The sequence below is a fragment of the Bos indicus genome, chromosome 2 (assembly GCF_029378745.1).
Source record: "Bos indicus isolate NIAB-ARS_2022 breed Sahiwal x Tharparkar chromosome 2, NIAB-ARS_B.indTharparkar_mat_pri_1.0, whole genome shotgun sequence".
NCBI lineage: Eukaryota > Metazoa > Chordata > Mammalia > Artiodactyla > Bovidae > Bos > Bos indicus.
This window is the reverse complement of record NC_091761.1, coordinates 35,986,638-36,006,864: the sequence shown is the minus strand read 5'-3', so window position 1 is coordinate 36,006,864 and position 20,227 is coordinate 35,986,638. Positions and strand designations below refer to the sequence as shown.

Genomic DNA, 20,227 nt, shown 5'->3' with positions numbered 1-20,227 from the left:
GTGCTCTTTCACTTTCCCTGTTATAATACTTTCAAGTAAATATAAGAGTATATAAATGGGTCTCACAGATTCTCTGGGGTTTCATTATTTAAACATGTGTACAGATATTTTTGAAGGTGGGAGTCACTAAATAACACAGCATCCTCTCACTGGAACCCCAGGAGGATTCTCCCAGGTCTTGGGACCAGGCATAGTTACGGCATTTCTGCTTCTTGGGTTTTCTTCTACACTGAGATTACTGAATCATGGGAGTAGGTACGTTATTTTTGGTTTGGCAACCAGGAAACGCAGGGCCATTTCTGTAGTAATAGGAAGCTTCCTGTTCTTGCCCCTGTTTTTCCTTTGGTCTGATTTGTCCTCACCCATTTTGTGTGCGTTTGTGTTTTCTGGTCTTATATGCAACTCTGTAAACACTGAGCACAATCAATCCTTTGTAAGTTTTTCCTGGTCCTGAACTGGCATGTACACTAGAGCTGAAAAGCATTTAAACACCTTTTGTTGGCTAAAAACTGGCAAAAGTTGAAATGTAGGAGAGCAACTGAATAATAAATTTTTAAATTTAATAACTACAGCAACATGTTATTCAGAGCAATGTTTCCTTCAGCTTAATTTTGTCTTCTGGAGAAAGGCCCCCAAATATGTTTTGTGACCAAAAAATGTACTATGACCTCTAAGGTCTCTAATTTTCAGGTATGAAATTCTTTGATCGTTTCAATCTCTAAAAATTAGTATACAATACAAGCACTTTTCATTTATACTAATCTTTTTTTTTCCATTTATACTAATATTCTTAAGCATTACCTATATTCATCCACCCACCCCACCTTCCCAAGTTATTTATAACATGGCTACTAACATGTTACCAGTCTTTATAGTGAGCTATGCTGTGTTTTTTTTTCTCACTCGTCCCAAAATTACTTTTTTTCAGGAGCTCTTTCATTGCCCGTTCCAGAATTTTATAAATCCATTCCTGCTTACTCTCTCTCCTCACCCACTCATCCACACCCCAGATATCTATCATTTTTCCTTTCTGAGAGGCCTGTGTGACACACAAAAGCCTTATAAGGTTTCTATCACTGCCCCCACATACTAGCCAGGCTCTCCTACGACTCAATTTAGGGGAAATTCTCTAGGAGACATGTATCGAAAACTAGTTCTGATTTATACTTATTTAGAAGCCCCACAAATCTCCCCACTAATCTTTGGACTCTTGTCAAATATCATGGGTTTATATTATTATAAGATGTTAGGTTTAGTATTTTTTTTTTCCCACCAACAGCATTTCTAGATCACGCTAAGCATCTGTGGACTTTTGGTTTCTTGGCAATAGGGTCGTGTTGGAGAAGAGTGTGAAACAGTAGTGTCCGGGGCAGAGGTGTGATAGAGAATTCACTCAGGGAGGCCGCTCGGTCCTCTCTCTCACTTAACTAGGGCAGCTCTGCTTTTTAACACACTGACCTATGTGAAGACTTCTTTTTTGAGGGAGAGGGAATTGGGTGGGGTCAGGAGGAAGAAAGGTAGGTAAGGCTGTAAAACTATTGTCTACTATGATTTCTCTCTTGGTTTGAAACAAATGCTGAGATCAGCTTCCTGGTGTATACCTGCATGAGTCCATCTCTTGGTGATAAAACCAAAAAGTTTTCCCCTGTGTCCCTGCTCATCCAAATCATTTTAAAATATGTGAAACAAGACTAACCTGGTAACTGGGGAAACATTTCAGTCTACAATTAGACTCTCTCCAGTTTAATTCACTTAAAATATTAATTGAGTATCGCTCTACATAAAGCACTGCTCTATTCAGTGTCCTACGGCAAAACTGCCTGAATGTGCCATGCTGATTAAACATGGGCTCAGATATTTGCCACAATAGCTCCTTTAAATTCAGGAGCTTTGAAGAAGAGACAGGAGTACAATGAATCACTTCAAGTCTAGATTAAAGGAAACGGCTGGCTTCTAAGGCGAGGCCCCACCATACCATAGACTTCATTGACGTTCTTTGCCGTGTTCAGATTGTGCTAAGTCACAACCGTCACCCCTACTTGGAAAACTGGGGTCTAATTAATGAGGAGATTTGCCTTCTCTGCCTATTCCTGTCAACCTTATTTCAATTCATGGGGTCAGTTGTTAGACTCAAAGTCAGCTGACTCCATTCTTCCCTTTTCCTAGAAATCACAAGCCTATTGTTAAGATGCTGGATCATTAAAAGTCAGAGCCACAGAGCATCAGTGCTGCCTACTGTAGACGCCTCCTCTTCCAGCTCATGGAGCTGGATGAGCTCATCCTAATTACACAGAAAACTGAAGGTCAGTGCATCAAATTAATGCAGCAGCATATTTCAAAGGGGCGTATGACCTCCCCTCCCGATTACAATTTGGTCAGTGAAAATGGTTCTCCCCTCCCTGCTGCCAATATTGTCAACAGGCATTCAGCAGAGAACAATTGGGAGTATTGAAACACGTAATTAAGTACTGCTTAAAACTACTCTATTCTAATTAATAGAGCCAATTTGCACAATATGTAATCTTTTCAGTTCTTTAGTACAGTCCAATGGTCTTCGGTAAGCAGCTCTAATCTCCTCAGGCTCAGGAAAGAAAAGCTATTTTCTAACTCTACTCCCCCTTTAAAAGCAGGGGATAAATGCCAGCCAGTATTTTGCATGTTAACTCTACTGGCGTCAAATCTGGGATTCTGGCAAGCGGCTAGCTGCTGTTGGGTTTCCAGCCAAAACTCAACCAGGGACCAACGTAAGCAATATGCTGACACCGTGCAAGACAGAAACTGGTTGACATGTAAGATTCGTGTTTTAATAAGTGGAGGTAGTTTTGAAATCAAAGATCAGGTTTAAAATTCCACTCTTTTTTTGAAGCTCTGATTTAGTAAATCATCAGACAAGGAAACATACCTTTGCATTTGTTTGTTGTCTTATCCAAAATTGCCTTTGTGGAAACAATCTTCCCATATCTAAAAAAAGAAAAAACAAGAGGTTATAATTGAGGAACCTTTATTAATATTTAAGTCCGGAGAACACACACACTTATTAAACCTCTGCAAACTTTAAAGTATAAAATGTTCTTTACTAGGGGACAGGAAATAAGAATTCGAAACTCAAGCTAAACTAAAAAGGAGGAATGGCTAGACCCCTCATTTGGCTCTTTGGATTATAGTTTGATACTTAGCTTGGAGAAATCAGGCACTTACCTGGTGATCTTGGGACCAAAGAAATGGAATGTGAGCTTTAGGAAAAATAGTTTCTCTACAAAAAGCAGTTTCTTCTAGTAACACTGTGTGTGTGTGTGTGTGTGCGTGTGTTGTGTGTGCGTCGCTCAGTCATGCCCGACTCTTTGCAACCCCATGGACTGCAGCCCACCAGGCTCCTCTATTCATGAGATTTTCCAGGCAAGGATACTGGAGTGGGTTGCCATTTCCTTCTCCAGGGGATCTTCCCAACCCAGGGATCGAACTCGGGTCTCCTACACTGCAGGCAGATTCTTTACCAACTGAGCTACAAGGGAAGCCCACAGTAACACTATGTCTGTGGTCAAATGCAAAGCCAAAGGCAAGCCTACAGAATTGTTAAGGGAAAGGACTACGATGCATAAAGCCTTTATGAACTAACTGAGGCAAGAAAGCTCCCTGAATCACTCTATTCATTTTGCTTTTGCAGGTGATTCTGTGTGGCTCTAGATCATCACAGAAGGGTGTGTTGGAATATGTATCTTTAACACGCTTGATGGGATATTTAAGCATTTTAAATGTAATATTTAAAACAGGTCTTTTTATCTAAGATTTTGATGACTGTTTATAAATATATTTTTAAGACCTCTTTTAATGCCATAATAATAGTTACACAGTGTACTCACTAATGTATAAGTGGGCATGTGTGTGCAAGAAATAGGCAATAAAAAACAAAAAACAATGAACCAGGAACCAAGCATTAATTTATGAGAGTTGGTATGAAAAATGTGTTCAAATTCCTTCATGTACAATAGAAGTTGGGGAAAGAAGGAAAACAATTCAGAATGTTAAAACTGAGTGCACTGCTATGGAAAACAAAGGGGGGGACTTCCTTGATGGCGGGTGGCTAAGACTCTGGGCTCCCAAAGCAAGAGGCCCAGGTTCAAACCCTGGCCAGGGAACTAGATCCTGCATGTCTCAACTAAGACCTGGTACAAAAAAATAAATAATTAAAGATAAAAAAAAAGAAAACAAAGGGGCAAGAGAGTTTAAATATAGGTACTACCCTATATCCTTTCACAGTGACCAGACTACAATGCAAAGCACTGCTATCTATGATAGTCTTCAAAAAACAGAGAAAACCTTTGAAAAATAATTCTTAAAAATTACTGGGTCTACGGGAAAGGCATCTAACATACTTATCTGAGACTATTTCCACATTTATACACGCCAAATCCCCCAATTTTAATTTTCTATATATTTACTTTAAAAATTTCACATTTTCTCTAATATTTTCTTGTGATTGCTGCTGAGGACTAAAAAGACTTAAAAGTTTTAGGAAATGGAAGTATCTGTGCAGTACTTTAAAACATTTTCAATGTTGCAGGTTTCTATTTTATGCATTTGAACAAGCTGAAAGATACTTATCTAGAAGAAACAAATAGTTTGGGCCACCACTCTCCCTCAGTTAACTTCACTCTGTGTAATCATGTAATCAAATGATTACTAACTGAGCATAAAAGTAAAGATAACTTAAGGTTTAAATGACAATTACATCCAAGAGGCATAAGGCTGCATAAACACCTTCAATTCCCTGTAAAGACTGAGTATTTGCAACAACCTTAATAGAAGGTCACTAAGCTTACAACAAAAAAATTTGCAAACCAGAAAAAAGTAAGTGATTTAAAGACCACCTTTTAGCAAGTTACCTAAGTTATTGACACGCTTGATATTTATCAGAACTCTCTCTTTTGTACAAGTTTTAGCTGAAAATGCTTTTAAACTGCATCCCTACCTCAGCCCTTTCCAAAAGCAGGGAAGAAAACTGGTATGACTTCAATGTAGGATAAAGGTATTGGGAGTTACAGAGATTAAGGGACTTTGCTTGAGGTCACAGAGTTCAGGGTTTTTTGTAAACCAAATAGAAGGAAATTTAGAGAAGGTCAGGGGCTGGCCTTCTATCTTTCTGGTTCTGCTCTCCACATTAATAATGAGGAAAAAGACGTGGAGAGAGGAAGGAGTGGGAAGCAGGGAAAGAGAAGAGGCTCCTGGTAGCACTGAATCCAGAGACTCCATCCGTGCCATACTTTCGTCTGGTTTGGGTTCTCTTTGATCTTTGCTACATCTGACATTACTCCTCACTTTCACACCTTAGCTTCTAGGACCCTCATTCTGGGGATCCCATCTCACCTTTCTGCTCTCTCTTTCAGTTTTTTTTTTTTTCTTCCTCATTCAGCTCCCTCCTCTCTCTCTCCTTAACCAAGTTCTTTCATCACATTTAATAATTAGTCCTCCACCTTCTCTTCCCTAGGAAATATATCCAATGTCATGGATTTAATAAATGAATCTTCTCTGATGAAGCCAATTTCTCCTTCCTGGGTTTTTATTTTAATCTGACCAAAGGTTTAGTTTTTGTCTTCTTCTCTTTACTTAAACATCTTAGTATCTTATTAAAATATAAAATACTTAAATATCTAGTTACATGTTACCTCATGTCCTCTATTTTCTAAGTCATATCTCCCAAGAACCCTAGACAAATCTTTCCTTGTCTCCTCTTCATGTATCTTTTCATTCTATAGCACCATTAGATCCCCTTGTTCCATCAAGTTTGTGGTCTCTGAAGTGAAGTTGCTCAGTTGTGTCCGACTCTTTGCGACCCCATGGACTGTAGCTTACAAGGCTCCTCTGTCCATGGAATTTTCCAGGCAAGAGTACTGGAGTGGGTTGCCATTTCCTTTTCCAGGGTATCTTCCCGACCCAGGGATCAAACCCAGGTCTCTCGCATTGCAGGCAGACACTTTACCATCTGAGCCACCTGGGAAGCTGGTGATGTCCCTGAGACATCATCAACTCGGCCATTCCTGAGCCCAGCTAGTCATTAACTCTTTTAACATGTGTCTAATATTAATTTCCCTTAAACATTACTTTGCCTTAAACTCTCTGGGACTTCCCTGGTGGTCCAGTGGTTAAGACTCTTGTGTTCCAAATGCAGGGGGCATGGGTTCAATCCCTGGTGGGGAACTAGCATAGCAAATAAAAAAAAACAGGGGGGGAGAGGTGAGAGTTGAACATGGTTCTCTCGTCTCTCCACTGCCCCCTCCTACCAATCTTTGAATTTAAAGAACCTGTTGTTAACACTAGATTTTCCATGAAACCATCCCTAATCTCCTCAACCATTCAGTGGGCGATTTGATAAGAAACCAGAAAGGGAATAACATTTACTTAGTTTCTACTAACGGAGAAGGCAGTGGCAACCCACTCCAGTACTCTTGCCTGGAAAATCCCATGGACGGAGGAGCCTGGTAGGCTGCAGTCCATGGGGTCGCTAAGAGTTGGACATGACTGAGCGACTTCACTTTCATGCATTGGAGAAGGAAATGGCAATCCACTCCAGTGTTCTTGCCTGGAGAATCCCAGGGACGGGAGAGCCTGGTGAGCTGCCGTCTAAGGGGTTGCACAGAGTTGGACATGACTGAAGCAACGTAGCAGCAGGAGCAGCAGCAGTTTCTACTAAAGTTCTAGGCATTTTCTGTGTATGATCTTATTTAACTTCACAACAATCTTAAGAGGTAGCTGCTCTTACTCTCACTTTTGCAAACGGGAAAACAAAAGCTCACAGAAATTCTGGGTCTAAGATCTTGCCTAACACATCAAAAATGAAAAATAGTTAAAGTTCTTACTGCAGTTTCTCTATGAAATGAGAAATGTGCCAAGGCTTCGGCTGCGACCCCCTCTCTACACAGGTGTGAGCCTCACCAGCCCCTCCGCCAGGAGACCGTTGCAGTCGGCCAGCCCCTGCTCCTTGGTAACCATGCGTGACCGAAAGGCTGAGATCAAGAACAACGATATGTCTAAGGAGATGCAACAGGACTTGGTGGAGTGTGCTACTCAGGCATTGGAGAGATATAATATAGAGAAGGACATTGTGGCCCATATCAAGAAGGAGTTCAACAAGAAGTACAACCCCACCTGGCGCTGCATCGTGGGGAGGAACTTCGGTAGTTATGTGACACGTGAAACCAAACACTTCATCTACTTGGGCCAAGTGGCCATTCTCCTGTTCAAATCTGGTTAAAAGCATGGACTGTGCCACACACCCAGTGATCCATCCAAAAACAAGGACTGCAGCCTAAATTCCAAATACCAGGGACTGAAGCCTTCAGCCTTGCCTAAGGGAACACCTCCACCTTTGAACCTGTCTTGTGTTTTGTAGAGGGCATTCTCTGTACTAGTTTGTGGTTATAAAGCAATTAGCAAAACAGCTTACATTTGTATTTATTTTCTATTCCACACCTCTCTGCCCCATGTTTTTTCTCTTCAAAATCCATTCCTTTAAAGAAATGAATCTGTTGAAAAAGTGTGCGCTAATTACCGTTTGTTCAAATAATCTATTGAAGATGGCTTATTACTTGATCTTGGGTAGGCTGGTGGGGGTGATTCCTTGAAGTTTCTGTGGGATGAAACAGACTAGCCTGTTCAACACATTTGAGTTTCATTCTTGCCCATCCTGTTCCTGTTGTGCATGGAAGAATACTGCTCAGAAGTGCATGTTGAGAAATGCATGGCAGAGAAACTACTGGATTAACTCTTACTCCTAACCTGATAAATACATTACTTAAGTGCTCCTTTGGGATAACTGCTATAGAGTGTTCTGGGCCTTAGGCCTCAGAGATGATGAAGGTGTAGTAGAACTCCTTTAAGCTTTCTATGGCTGTAAAATGGAAATAAGCTGGTGAGAAAGTTGGGCTAATAAGAAATTTGTTGGGCTCTAGACATTTCCCTTCCCCTGCCTTGGCCAGAGTATACTTTAAAGATTAAAGGTGGTCTTAAGAGGGAAAAAGCTTTTGAGCAGCGGTTCTCCATGTGATTCTAATAAAGTCTGCAGGAATTAAAAACAAAAAAAAAGGAATGATTTTGAGAAACAATTTCCTTTATGCACTCAGAGTATGAACAGTGAGGGGAAAAAAATGGAAGATCTCTTCTATTAAGGCATCAGAATAGATTTATTTTTCAAGCCAAAGCAAGTTTTTTGTTCGTTTTAGACACAAGAAATAAACAGGTGGTTCATAGTTGAAGGAGGGATGGGGGTGTGTATAGAAGAAGAGATATGTCTATCATTTATCAGTTTTACTTTCTATTGTGGTTTTCATCATGATTTGTGGGTTAGCACTGAAAGCCCATGACTTCCCAGAAAGTCAAGACAGTTTTCACTCAGCCATGGTACTACTGCATGCCAGCCTCTCTCCAATCCAGGGGTTCAGGAGGCTGCTTCTATGGAGTTACCACAGGTGGTGGTGGGGGTTGTGGGGGCAGGGGTCTGAAGGGTTTTCCTTTCCTACATCTTTTCTGTGAACTGTTCACTCAGTTATACTGCTCAGAGCACAAGGGGCTCTCACAAAAATACAGATCCCTGGCCTGGAAACAGAAATACTTTTAAATTGCTCAGGCCCTGGTGAAGTCAGTTTCTCAGGGGCTGATGCAGTCATATTGCGGGGATGGAGTACAGAACAAGCTCTTCTGATGACATGAGAAAGGATCTACAATATGGGGAAAAGCCACGTGGCAAATGGCACTTCAATGAGCAGGAGAGGGGGCAGCAGGGTTCAGAGTGGTCACTATCCCTCCCTGCTAGTCTTATCTGTAGTTAAGATTTAATAATGTGAGGCAAGCGATGGAGTGGCTGGGGGAGAACTCATTACAGATGATTAACATTTAGCCTAAGTCTATCGTTGATCAGCAGTGCCTGTAAGAGTAACAGATATCTGGGGGGGAAATTCATAAAGCAACCAGATTTTCACCTCCCCACTCCTATTTGCAACTTAATTTGTAAAACAAAACAGAACAAAAAATCTAGTAACAGGGACATATGATTTATTGGAGAAAACAGGCCTCCTAACTGAGTAGAATTCACACTCTAAGAACACCAAGGAGATGCATGCCCAAGAGAGCAAGCTGCAGAATTTTATTGGGGAAAATATGAAAACAAAGATTCTTTGGGTTTTATCACCTTCAAAGTAAGAAGACTCAGACTCACAGTTGTAGCTACCCAGAATATAATATTCTGTGCTAAGAGTAGACGATCCACCCCAGAGGAAACTCTGATAGTAAAAGGATAGAGAGTAATTAAGGGACATGACTACAGAGTACTGAAAATCTCAAAGGGAAGGATAAACAAGTAAAAACTCAAATTTAAACCTATTGGCTGAAAAAACTTTTGCTTAGAATCTACCTAAATTTCTTTCCTTTGCACTACAGCTTTTGTCATATCTCCCCATTTCCATTTCTTCTTTCATTGGCTGTAATATAAAATCTAAGTATATTTAGTTTGCACTTACTAAAATAAAACTTGATTTTTCTCCTCTGTCTCCCATCATTTAGTCACTCGTAAATTTTACCTTTTTGATAATTTACCATAATTACAAAAGAAATGCATATTTGTTGTAATTTGAAGACACGGGAAAGTAGATTAAAATACTAAAATCACCTATTGTCCTGGACACAAATGTGAAATGGATTGTTGAGTATCTTTACAGACTCGTCCAATGTGCATGTACATGCATGTGCACATGGCATGTGAGTGTACATGCATGCACACACACACACGTACACTGATTCTCTCCCCTTGTAGAGAATTTGGAGCTTTTGAACATTGCTGGTTACAAGCCAAGCCTCTGGAGAATGGAGTTTATTCCACCTACTACCAACAGATGGCGGTAAGGGTTGATGAGTAATTTTAATATTGGTCATCCCAGTTAGAGATTCATTTAAGGCTCTATGGGGTCATTAGCAAGGCTTATGTTAATTTATTTTATAAACATTATCAAACAAACAAACAAAAATAAGTATGTGGGAAAAAAAACTACAAAAAAGTGTACACATAATGTAAACAAAAACTGCTTATTTTAAGTGTGAAAAAAGGTGGGATATTCCTCATGCATATAGGACGATCGTTTGTTTGACTTAATAAGTGAACTGCCTCTGAAGGACAAAGAAACTTCCCACCCTGTGAGAGAGATTGTGCCCATGCAAATGACAATAACCAGCAAGAAGGAGGGAGAGGGGGCTGAAATGAGGGAAAAACCAAACTTCTGACCACATGCTATTGAATTAGGATCCACACTGGAAAGCCTGACCTAGTGAGTCAATTCAGGGGAATAACAGAAGTAACAGCTTACATTAATACAGCTTTTATCTTATGCCAGACACTGTTTTAAGTGATTTAGGTCAAATATTTTTAATCTTCCCAGAAATCTTTTGAGTAGGTGAAGTTTTATTACACTTTGTAGATGTGAAACTGAGGAGTAGAGACAGTATGGAACCCACTGAAGGTTACACTGGAAAAGGTCAGATTTCATTCCAATCCCAAAGAAAGGCAATGCCAAAGAATGCTCAAACTACCACACAATTGCACTCATCTCACACGCTAGTAAAGTAATGCTCCAAATTCTCCAAGTCAGGCTTCAGAAATATGTGAATCGTGAACTTCCAGATGTTCATGCTGGTTTTAGGAAAGGCAGAGGAACCAGAGATCAAATTGCCAAGATCCGCAGGATCATGGAAAAAGCAAGAGAGTTCCAGAAAAACATCTATTTCTGCTTTATTGACTATGCAAAAGCCTTTGACTGTGTGGATCACAATAAACTGTGGAAAATTCTGAAAGAGATGGGAATACCAGACCACCTGACCTGCCTCTTGAGAAACCTGTATGCAGGTCAGAAAGTAACAGAATTGGACATGGAACAGACTGGTTCCAAATAGGAAAAGGAGTACGTCAAGGCTGTATATTGTTACCCTGCTTATTTAACTTATATGCAGAGTACCACCCTTACGGCAGAAAGTGAAGAGGAACTAAAAAGCTTCTTGATAAAAGTGAAGAAGGAGAGTGAAAAAGTTGGCTTAAAGCTCAACATTCAGAAAACTAACATCATGGCATCTGATCCCATCACTTCATGGGAAATACATGGGGAAACAGTGGAAACAGTGTCAGACTTTATTTTTTTGGGCTCCAAAATCACCACACTTGGTGATTGCAGCCATGAAATTAAAAGACGCTTACTCCTTGGAAGGAAAGTTATGACCAACCGAGACAGCATATTTAAAAGCAGAGACATTACTTTGCCAACAAAGGTCCACCTAGTCAAGGCTACGGTTTTTCCAGTGGTCATGTATGGATGTGAGAGTTGGACTGTGAAGAAAGCTGAGCACCGAAGAATTGATGCTTTTGAACTGTGGTATTGGAGAAGACTCTTGAGAGTCCCTCGGACTGCAAGAAGATCCCACCAGTCCATTCTAAAGGAGATCAGTCCTGGGTGTTCTTTGGAAGGAATGATGCTAAAGCTGAAACTCCAGTACTTTGTCATGTGAAGAGTTGACTCATTGGAAAAGACCCTAATGCAGGGAAGGATTGGGGGCAGGAGGAAAAGGGGACGACAGAGGATGAGATGGTTGGATGGCATCACCGACTCGATGGACATGGGTTTGGGGAGACTCTGGGAGTTGGTGATTGACAGGGAGGCCTGGTGTGCTGCGATTCATGGGGTCACAAAGAGCCAGACATGACTGAGTGACTGAACTGAACTGAAGGTTACACAGCTGTGCTGTGCTGACTCGCTCAGTCATATCCAACTCTTTGCGGCCCCATGGACTGTAGCCAGCCAGGTTCCTCTGTCCATGGGGATTCTCCAGGCAAGAATACTGAAGGGGGTTGCCATGCCTTCCTCCAGGCGATCTTCCCGACATAGGGATTGAACCCAGGTCTCCTGCACTGCAGGCGGATTCTTTACCAGCTGAGCTACCAGGGAAGCTGATAAGTAACAAAGAAGAGAGGCAGAAGTTTGCTTTGGTCAACCATGTGGATAACTGCAGATACTTTACTTGCCAACTGCAGAATATTCCAGAGGTTCAAAGCAGTTCCCAGTGTTGAGTCTGCATAGCTCCAAGCAGGAGGCAGAGGGATGAGGGTGGACTCTGGAACTGCTAAGTCTCTGAGACAGATACTGATAACATTCAGAAAGTTGTTACCTGACCTTCTCGGTAGGCAACATTGTTCTATTTGGAATAAGAGGCCCAAGACAACAAATGTATCAGGCTGGAGGAGGTATGGCTGGCTTTAAAGCTTCAACAGAGTAACTACATGTATCTGTTTGGTGGGAATGGATTTATGAACAAGAGCCAAAACTTCCTTGTGACTGTGGACTTGTGAGAGAAAAGGGAAAAAAATTCACACACAAATATGCACACACAGGTGATACAGTTCTCTAATTTGCTTTTTTTTTTTTTTTTTGCTTCTTTATCTTTTCAATTACTTCCCAGGAAAGGGGATTTCCTACAATTTGCTTTAGCTCAAGAAAGTATAAATTATATGCATTCTGCTAACATTAAAGTTTGTTGGACAATGAGGCCTAAAATAGAAAAAAGCAGAAGGAGCTGTTTATCCATGTTATCCTGAATCCTCAGTATTTTGAATAGTTCAACTTGTTCTCTTTTCTTTATTTACTTAGTATAAGAAGTGGTAAGCATTTGAAGATAAGGTGTATGTGAAATTTTAAAATTAGGCAATCAATATGAGACAGGTATTTTAAAACTTTCAGCTTTTTGGCCTTGAAGATTTTCGCTGTCTGTATAAGACATCTAAGATACAACAATGAAAGGTATAGAAAGATATTCCATTTGTAATTCTAGCCATTTTGACTTGATTCCTTAATGTTCGGTCACTGCCCCTTTCACTTGGGTGTGCTTGGTGAATACATGATTCTGTGTATGGGACAGAAGAGGAAGGCGCATCTGATGAGGCTGGAATGGCAGCCAGGGTTTGAAGGTGGAAAATATTTGGCAGGAAAAGTTGCTGCAGTCCTAAAGGTCAAAGGCAAACCTGGTCCCGAAGCTGAATGAACATGTGAAAGACAAGTACAGTCCAGAAGGAGGTCAGACTAAGAAATCAAGCCACACATATTTACAGCATGTCTCCAGTAGGCCCTTCACCATCCAAAGCCTATGAAAAATATGTAAGATGCCATTCCTGCCATCAAGGGGAACCGTTTTGGGGCAAAGGAGTGCAAGGGATTTTTTAATATTAAAAAAATAACTAAGAATGTTGTGATCTTGTATGATGAAAGCTAAATAAAGGAGCATAAACAGGATGAAGGTCAAGTTCAGCAAAAAGGACTTTGGGGAAAACAAATTCAGGTAGGCCATGGAAGACAGTAAACAGAGGAATCTGTCTAATGCAAGCTGTGTGAGGAGTAAGAGAAGCCAAGTCTGGAAAAGGTCCGACAGGGCCTTGGGTTCTAGGAAAAGGAGTCAGGGAACAGAATGTGGCTGGAGGTTTTGCAACTGTGGAATGATATGATGAAAGCAGGATTTTGGTAAGATTAACAAAAATCTTACAGCTAGAATTAGCAGAGAGAAATGTTACATTTTTGTTTTAGTATTACTCTTTTTTTTTTTTTTGGCTCTTTGCACTCAGGCAATAACATTCAAGTTCAAGAAGTTATCATGGAGGGCTCAGGAGAGCTAGGAGATGAATGGCAAGGTTCTAAAGGACAGGAAAGCTTTAAGACAGAGGACTTCTTTTAACTAGCCTTAAATGCTTTAAAATAATATCTGAGAAAAATAGCCTGTGGTATCTGTGTTATAGAAAGCCAATGGTTTGCCTCTGTGAACAAAGAGTAGAGGGAGAAAAGGAATCACCATGGTCTTCTTTTCTGAACTATCCTGGAAAGGACAGTAAATTCTGGCTCCAGTTCCAGACCTGGAGCCTGTAGATTAATGTAGCAGAAGCAAACACCATCCTCGAGTAGTCCAGCCCTCGCTAGATGGGCTGCTTTACAACATATGAGCGGATGGGGAATAAACTACAGAAGTTTGGGGACAAAGCAGCACATTTTTCAAGAGAAAATATATCTACATATCTAGTTTTTCATAACACTGAAATTTTAAGATGAACACAGCCTTTCAGAATACAAATAAAATTACTAATTTACACCCAGATTTGGGATGAATATAACTTATGACTAAATGTAGAACCTCTCCTGTTTCTCTGCCTTCTCAACACTGATGCTGGCACAGCTAAACTATTATACATGCTACACAAAAGCAACAATTGATGCTGTTTATTGCATGTATGGCTCAAACTAAATAATTCATATAGAATGAATATTAAAAACCACCTCATTAGAAATGGTTAAGATGCACTTTTTGCCATATTCTGTGAAAAACTTATACCTCTCTCCTAAATAACGAGCACACTATAAAGCATTTGACTTATTACACAGATTTGCTATTAGAGCTTAGTATCCAGTCTATTATGATCCGCAATCAAGGTAAAGCAGCTTTACACTATTTTATGTTTTTTTAAGAGCACACAGCACACAAAGGGTCACTGACCCTACCTTATGACCATATTTCAGCCAGAAGCCACCGTACTGCAGCACTTAGCATGCAGTCACAGATGGTCAGCCCCAAATTAGTGCGCCCAAGTACTAATATGTCAGAGGAAAATAACACTTGCTGCAAATGGAACCCAGAATTTTGCAAGTAAAATGTAGATAGTCTATCATAAAAATGAGTCTCAAAAAGTCTCCACACGCTGATTAATGTCTAACATTTAAAACAAAGGCAATTTAAGTACATAAAATCGTGTTTCATTTCTGAGTTGAATTTATAATCTGACAATGATAGAGCATTTAAGAAATTTTCTCCCTCTCCCGCCAAAATCTGTGATGTGTTTTCTTTGCTCTGACGATCTCACCTTCACGTTGATATAGTACTTCACCGTATGAGAAGGAAGATGACGTTACATTGGAAAGCAGATGGAGCTGCCGAGAGAGAGACCCGTCTTCAAGTGCACCTTCGGCCAATAGCCAGCTCTGTGACTTGGGTCCTTTGGCCAATAGCCAGCTCTGTGACTTGGGTGTGAATGTCTGGCCTCATCATCCCCATTTGTACCCTTTCCACCACCAAGGCTGTGGTAACATCTCCTTCACGGCACTGTTACTAGGGGGTCAGCACAGTGCTGGCCCATGACAGATGCTTGGTAACAAATAAATGTTAACCTTTTCTTCCACTCCTCCTAGAATTATTTGGAATAAGGGCACTTTAATTCTTATCACTGGAGATAACTAAACTTCCCTCCTCACCGTCATAATGATGTGGTCCTTAAGCCACAAGAATGTTGAGAAATGTAGACTCACCGTTTTTTATGGTTATTTTTCAGTTCAGATCTTTGCATAATGAAACCCTCTCAATATATATTGCTTGTATGAATAAAACATAAATATGCAATATACATTTTTTCCCTTAAAGTGTTTGGTATGGGGAATTGAGGGAGACTGGCAGCCAGAGCAGGGAAATACTGGATTCTGCCTTGAACATGGCCTTGTATCTTATCCCAATTTAGCTTATAAAAACAAATGAGGGAAGCAAGGTAATTTAGGAGCTTAATATGGAATTAAAAATTGCTACTAAAAGGAAATCTACAAAGGGTTGGTGGCAGGGGAACACAAAAAACTGAGAAGAGTTTTGGTTCCTAGATTGTTTTGCAAAATCAAAACTAGAAAGCTTTTACACACAACACACACAGAGTACCAGAAGTCTGTAAAACAGAATGCATTAAACTTCAACACTCAAACCATAAATGACTGTTTCATTCAAAACAAGAAGAACGTGACAGAGAGCAAAAGTAAACATGCTCTCTAAAGTAAAACAGAGAGTTATCTGAAACTATTAAAACAGAGTGTGCAAATTACCTAGACATTTCTTTTGATTCTGACACAAACTAAAAAAGGACAGGGTCAAATTGGACATTTCCTAGACTGAGCCCTAATGCTGGCTTTGATCCAGTACACAGCACCAGTGTATTGATTTCCAAATGCCATGAGGCCATCTCTTTTTAAAGTAATAAATCCTGACTGCCCCACAACCTTGAAAAGCCTGTTTGAAGAACAGACTGAGAAGGAAAACGGTATCTACTTCACTCACTTCAGTTCTAAGAAATCTGGGGATATAATATAAATGTTATCATTAGTTTAAAAAAAAAAAGATACACTTGAGTTGGATAGGCAAGGGAATAGCCTGCCAGCACAGTTGATGTTTCTAAACTTAGATATTTCGTTCAAGGGTCACTCGTGACAGTGGTCACGTCTCTTAAGAGCATATCTGATGGAAAAGGATAAACAGGGCTCGCACGTGGGTTTCCCACTGGTTTCTTTCTGAAAAAGACTGTCCTTGGACACTGCAGATAAATATAAGCAATCATTCCAAAGACAGAATAGTATGGCTCTAAAACTTAAGAACATCAGAGAGGAATTACCTTTATGCAAAAGAATGGATGACACCACCCTTATGGCAGAAAGTGAAGAAGAACTAAAGAGCCTCTTGATGAAAGTGAAAGAGGAGAGTGAAAAGGTTGGCTTAAAGCTCAACATTCAGAAAACTAACATCATGGCATCTGGTCCCATCACTTCATGGCAAATAGATGGGGAAACAGTGGAAACAGTGTCAGACTTTATTTTTTTGGGCTCCAAAATCACCACCGTTGGTGATTGCAGCCATGAAATTAAAAGATGCTTACTCCTTGGAAGGAAAGTTATCACCAACCTAGACATCATATTAAAAAGCAGAGACATTACTTTATCAACAAAGGTCTGTCTAGTCAAGGCTATGGTTTTTCCAGTGGTCACGTATGGATGTGAGAGTTGGACTTTAAAGAAAACTGAGCACCAAAGAATTGATGCTTTTGAACTGTGGTGTTGGAGAAGACTCTTGAGAGTCCCTTGGACTGCAAGGAGATCCAACCAGTCCATCCTAAAGGAGATCAGTCCTGGATGTTCATTGGAAGGACTGATGCTAAAGCTGAAACTCCAGTACTTTGGCCACCTCATGCAAAGAGTTGACTCATTGGAAAAGACTCTGATGCTGGGAGGGATTGGGGGCAGGAGGAGAAGGGGACGACAGAGGATGAAATGGCCGGATGGCATCACCGACTCAATGGACATGAGTTCGAGTAAACTCCGGAAGTTGGTGATGGACAGGGAGGCCTGGTGGGCTACAGTCCATGGGGTCGCAAAGAGTCAGACAGGGACTGAGGGACTGAACTGAACTGAAAAGAATGGAACCAAAGAGAGCTAGCGGAATGCTGTTAAGTTACTTTAGTATCAGTTTCACAAAATTACCATGTTTCAAATGAAGGTAATATGCCTCACTCTCAAGAGAACTTAAATTTACTGCATTTTCCATAAGTAAGGGGGCTGTAAATGAAGTGGTTGGTGGTTTAGTTGCTAAATTGTATCCAACTTTTGGGACCGCCATAGACTGCAGCTTGCCAGGCTCCTCTGTCCATGGGATTTCCCAGGCTGGGGCTAAAAGTGCTTCTTGTTTACAGGACACCATCAGCAAAGATTTTCCAATCTTGGTTGTTTTGAGAAAACCTGCATAATAGGAGAGGTGGTAATGGAAAGGAAAAATATTCTGATTCTTTAAAAGAACAGAAAACTAGATTCTAGAAGCAAAAGGCAGGTAAGGCTAATGCTGATCTGAAGAGAAATTGCAGAATGGACTGGTGAACTAGAAGCTTAGCAAGACTGAAGAGAACAGGCATCAGTAAAGTCCTTTAGAGCAACTCAGGAATATTGAAGTTTGCTCTTTCTACTCTGGGGGGTGGGTGAGGAAGGTCAGGGTTGCTTGGAAATGCTACAATGTATATTTTGATTTGAGCTAAATAAAAGTCATTATTTGCTCAGGGATTAGAGGAGTGTATCTGGGAAGAGGAAGTGTGGTTTAGGTGAGTGGGTAACTAGCTAAACAAGTGACTAAGCCAGTCCGAATGGTCAGGGTCACAGCACGGAGGAACCATCTAGTGATGAGCCACACGGCTCTGTTCTTGGCCAGCATGTATATAACATTTAAAATTGCTATAAACCAGGTCACTGATAGTACATTTATTAGATATATAAACATCCCAAAGCTGGGGGTGGTGGTGAAAGTAAGATGTCAGAATTATTTCAACAGGCTAGAATGAATTTTTGGCCAAAGCCAACACTGTAATATTTAATAGGGAAAAGTAAGTATTAATATAAGTTCCAAGGTAGGGGTGGTAGGGTGGTGGAGGTCAACTGTATAAATTTAGGGAAAGCCTTGGCTTACTCATATGAAAATACCTGGATTTTTTGATTAGAAACAAATTCTAGTTCTCTGAATGAGACAGATTTAGGTTGTACTGAGGAAAATATATGATCCTGACCATAGAAAGAAATTATGCTTTTGGGCCTCTTTGCTCAACATTCCCTGACACCCACCACTATGGGTTGAATTGTGTCCCACCCCATCTCCACCCCCTCCCCCCAAAAAAGTACATCCAAGTGCTAAGCTCCAGTACCTGTGCACGTGATCTGGAAACAGAATCTTTGTAGATATAATCAAATTAAGATAAGGTCATTAGGGTAGGCCTGCATCCAATGTGACAGGTGTCCTTGTAAGAGGGCAATCTGGACTCAGATAGAGACCCAGGGAGAATGCCATGTGATGATGAGACAGAGCTTGGGGGTGAGGGGGCGGATACAGCTAGAAGCCAGAACACTCAGGACTGCCAGCAAGTCACCATGGGCTGAAGAGGCGGGGAAGGATTCCCCCAAAACTTTCAAAGAGAACATGGTTCTGTTGATGCCTAATTTTGGATTTCTAGCCCTCAGAACTGTGAAATAATGATTTTAAGTTACCCAGTTTATGGTCCCTGTAACAACAGCCTTAGAAATCTCAAACAGCTCCAGATTACCTGTGGATCCTATATAAGCCCTGCTCCATCTTAACTTCCTGATATTTAAGATGTCACTTCACCTGGAAGATTCAGCATCTTTCTGCAGTCTTGGTGTAAAACTTGTCTCCAGCAGCAGCAAGCCTTCTCTGGCCTCCCCTGACCAAGCTAAGCGCTGCCTCTGGCACTGCCTGAGCTAGTGCGTCCCTACCACCTCCTGGGCAGCCTTGCATCGCCTCCACATCTGCATCCCCATTAATGTGTGCCCTTGGATCACTTCCTCTCTGTATACCAGGCCCCAGCACAGTGCCTGACAGTGATCAACAGTCATAACTCAGGAGAAAGGAGTAAAGAAATAAAGGAATAATGACAGTCTGCTTTCAGAGTGCTTTCTACAGGAAACATGTTTGTTCTAACATCTCCTTTTACTTAGTCTGAGCTCTTCTGGGGGAGGGTGGGCATAGTAGACAAAGGTCTAGAAATCATATCCTACTAGGAGGAAATGGCTGACAGCCTTGTAGATGCTCACCCGGAAAAGAAAAAAACTATAAAGAAGTCCTGTCTAAAAACTATCTTAAGAGAGCTTGCCACCACGAGCAGCGTTCAAGTGGGGCTGGGTCAGAGATGCAGCTATAGATGCAGATTTCACAAAAACCAGTCCAGGGCGAGATGATCGCCAAGTGGTAAACAGAAAAACAAGTGCAGGGAATTTTTCGAAGAGTTAAATTTAATGTAAAATTATGGGCTTCTCACACTTTTGGCATTAAACAAGTGTGATTCTTTGTGACCCCATGGACTGCAGCTTGCCAGGCTCCTTTGTCCATGGAATTTTCCAGGCAAGAATTCTGGAGTGGGTTGCCATTCCCTTTTCCAGGGGGTCTTCCTGACTCAGGGATCAAACTTGTGTCTCTTTCATCTCTTGCACTGGCAGGCAGGTTCTTTTCCAGCTGAGCCAACAGGGAAGCCCTATTAAACAAGTACTGGTATTAAAATAACTAAATAAAATACTTTGGGTAATTTTATGAAACAGTGACAAAAGATGGTGGTTGTTTTAGCTTGTGTCTTCCTGACAAAATAAAAATTTAACAAATATTACTAAATATTTATAACCAGTGTCTCCAGCATTGCAGGCAGATTTTTTAATCATCTGAGCCACCAGGAGAAGTTTGTTTAGTGTATTGGTTCTTAAATCCCCAAATCTGGGGAGCCACTAAAATATGGTGGGTTGGTGAGTGGGAAGTTGGCATTCCTGCTTTGAAAAGGAGACTGACCTGGGTGATCAATCAGATTAATGTTGGTAAGGAT

General features: G+C 40.8%; 2 protein-coding genes across 10 annotated transcripts in view; one reads left to right on the top strand and one right to left on the bottom strand.

Annotated features, from left to right (window-relative positions):
• Positions 1-20,227, bottom strand: part of RBMS1 (RNA binding motif single stranded interacting protein 1) — a 220,137-nt gene that overhangs the window by 40,862 nt on the left and 159,048 nt on the right. For all 9 annotated transcript variants that reach the window (XM_019971894.2, XM_019971895.2, XM_070767538.1 and 6 more), the window contains exon 3: positions 2,903-2,961. In XM_019971894.2, coding sequence (XP_019827453.1) covers positions 2,903-2,961 — 59 coding nt within the window. The remainder of the gene's footprint in view (positions 1-2,902; positions 2,962-20,227) is intronic.
• LOC109567197 (dynein light chain 1, cytoplasmic-like) lies at positions 6,978-7,435 on the top strand. Its single transcript, XM_019971949.2, has one exon. It carries the CDS (start codon positions 6,986-6,988, stop codon positions 7,247-7,249), a length of 264 nt encoding a protein of 87 aa, XP_019827508.2. The 5' UTR covers positions 6,978-6,985; the 3' UTR covers positions 7,250-7,435.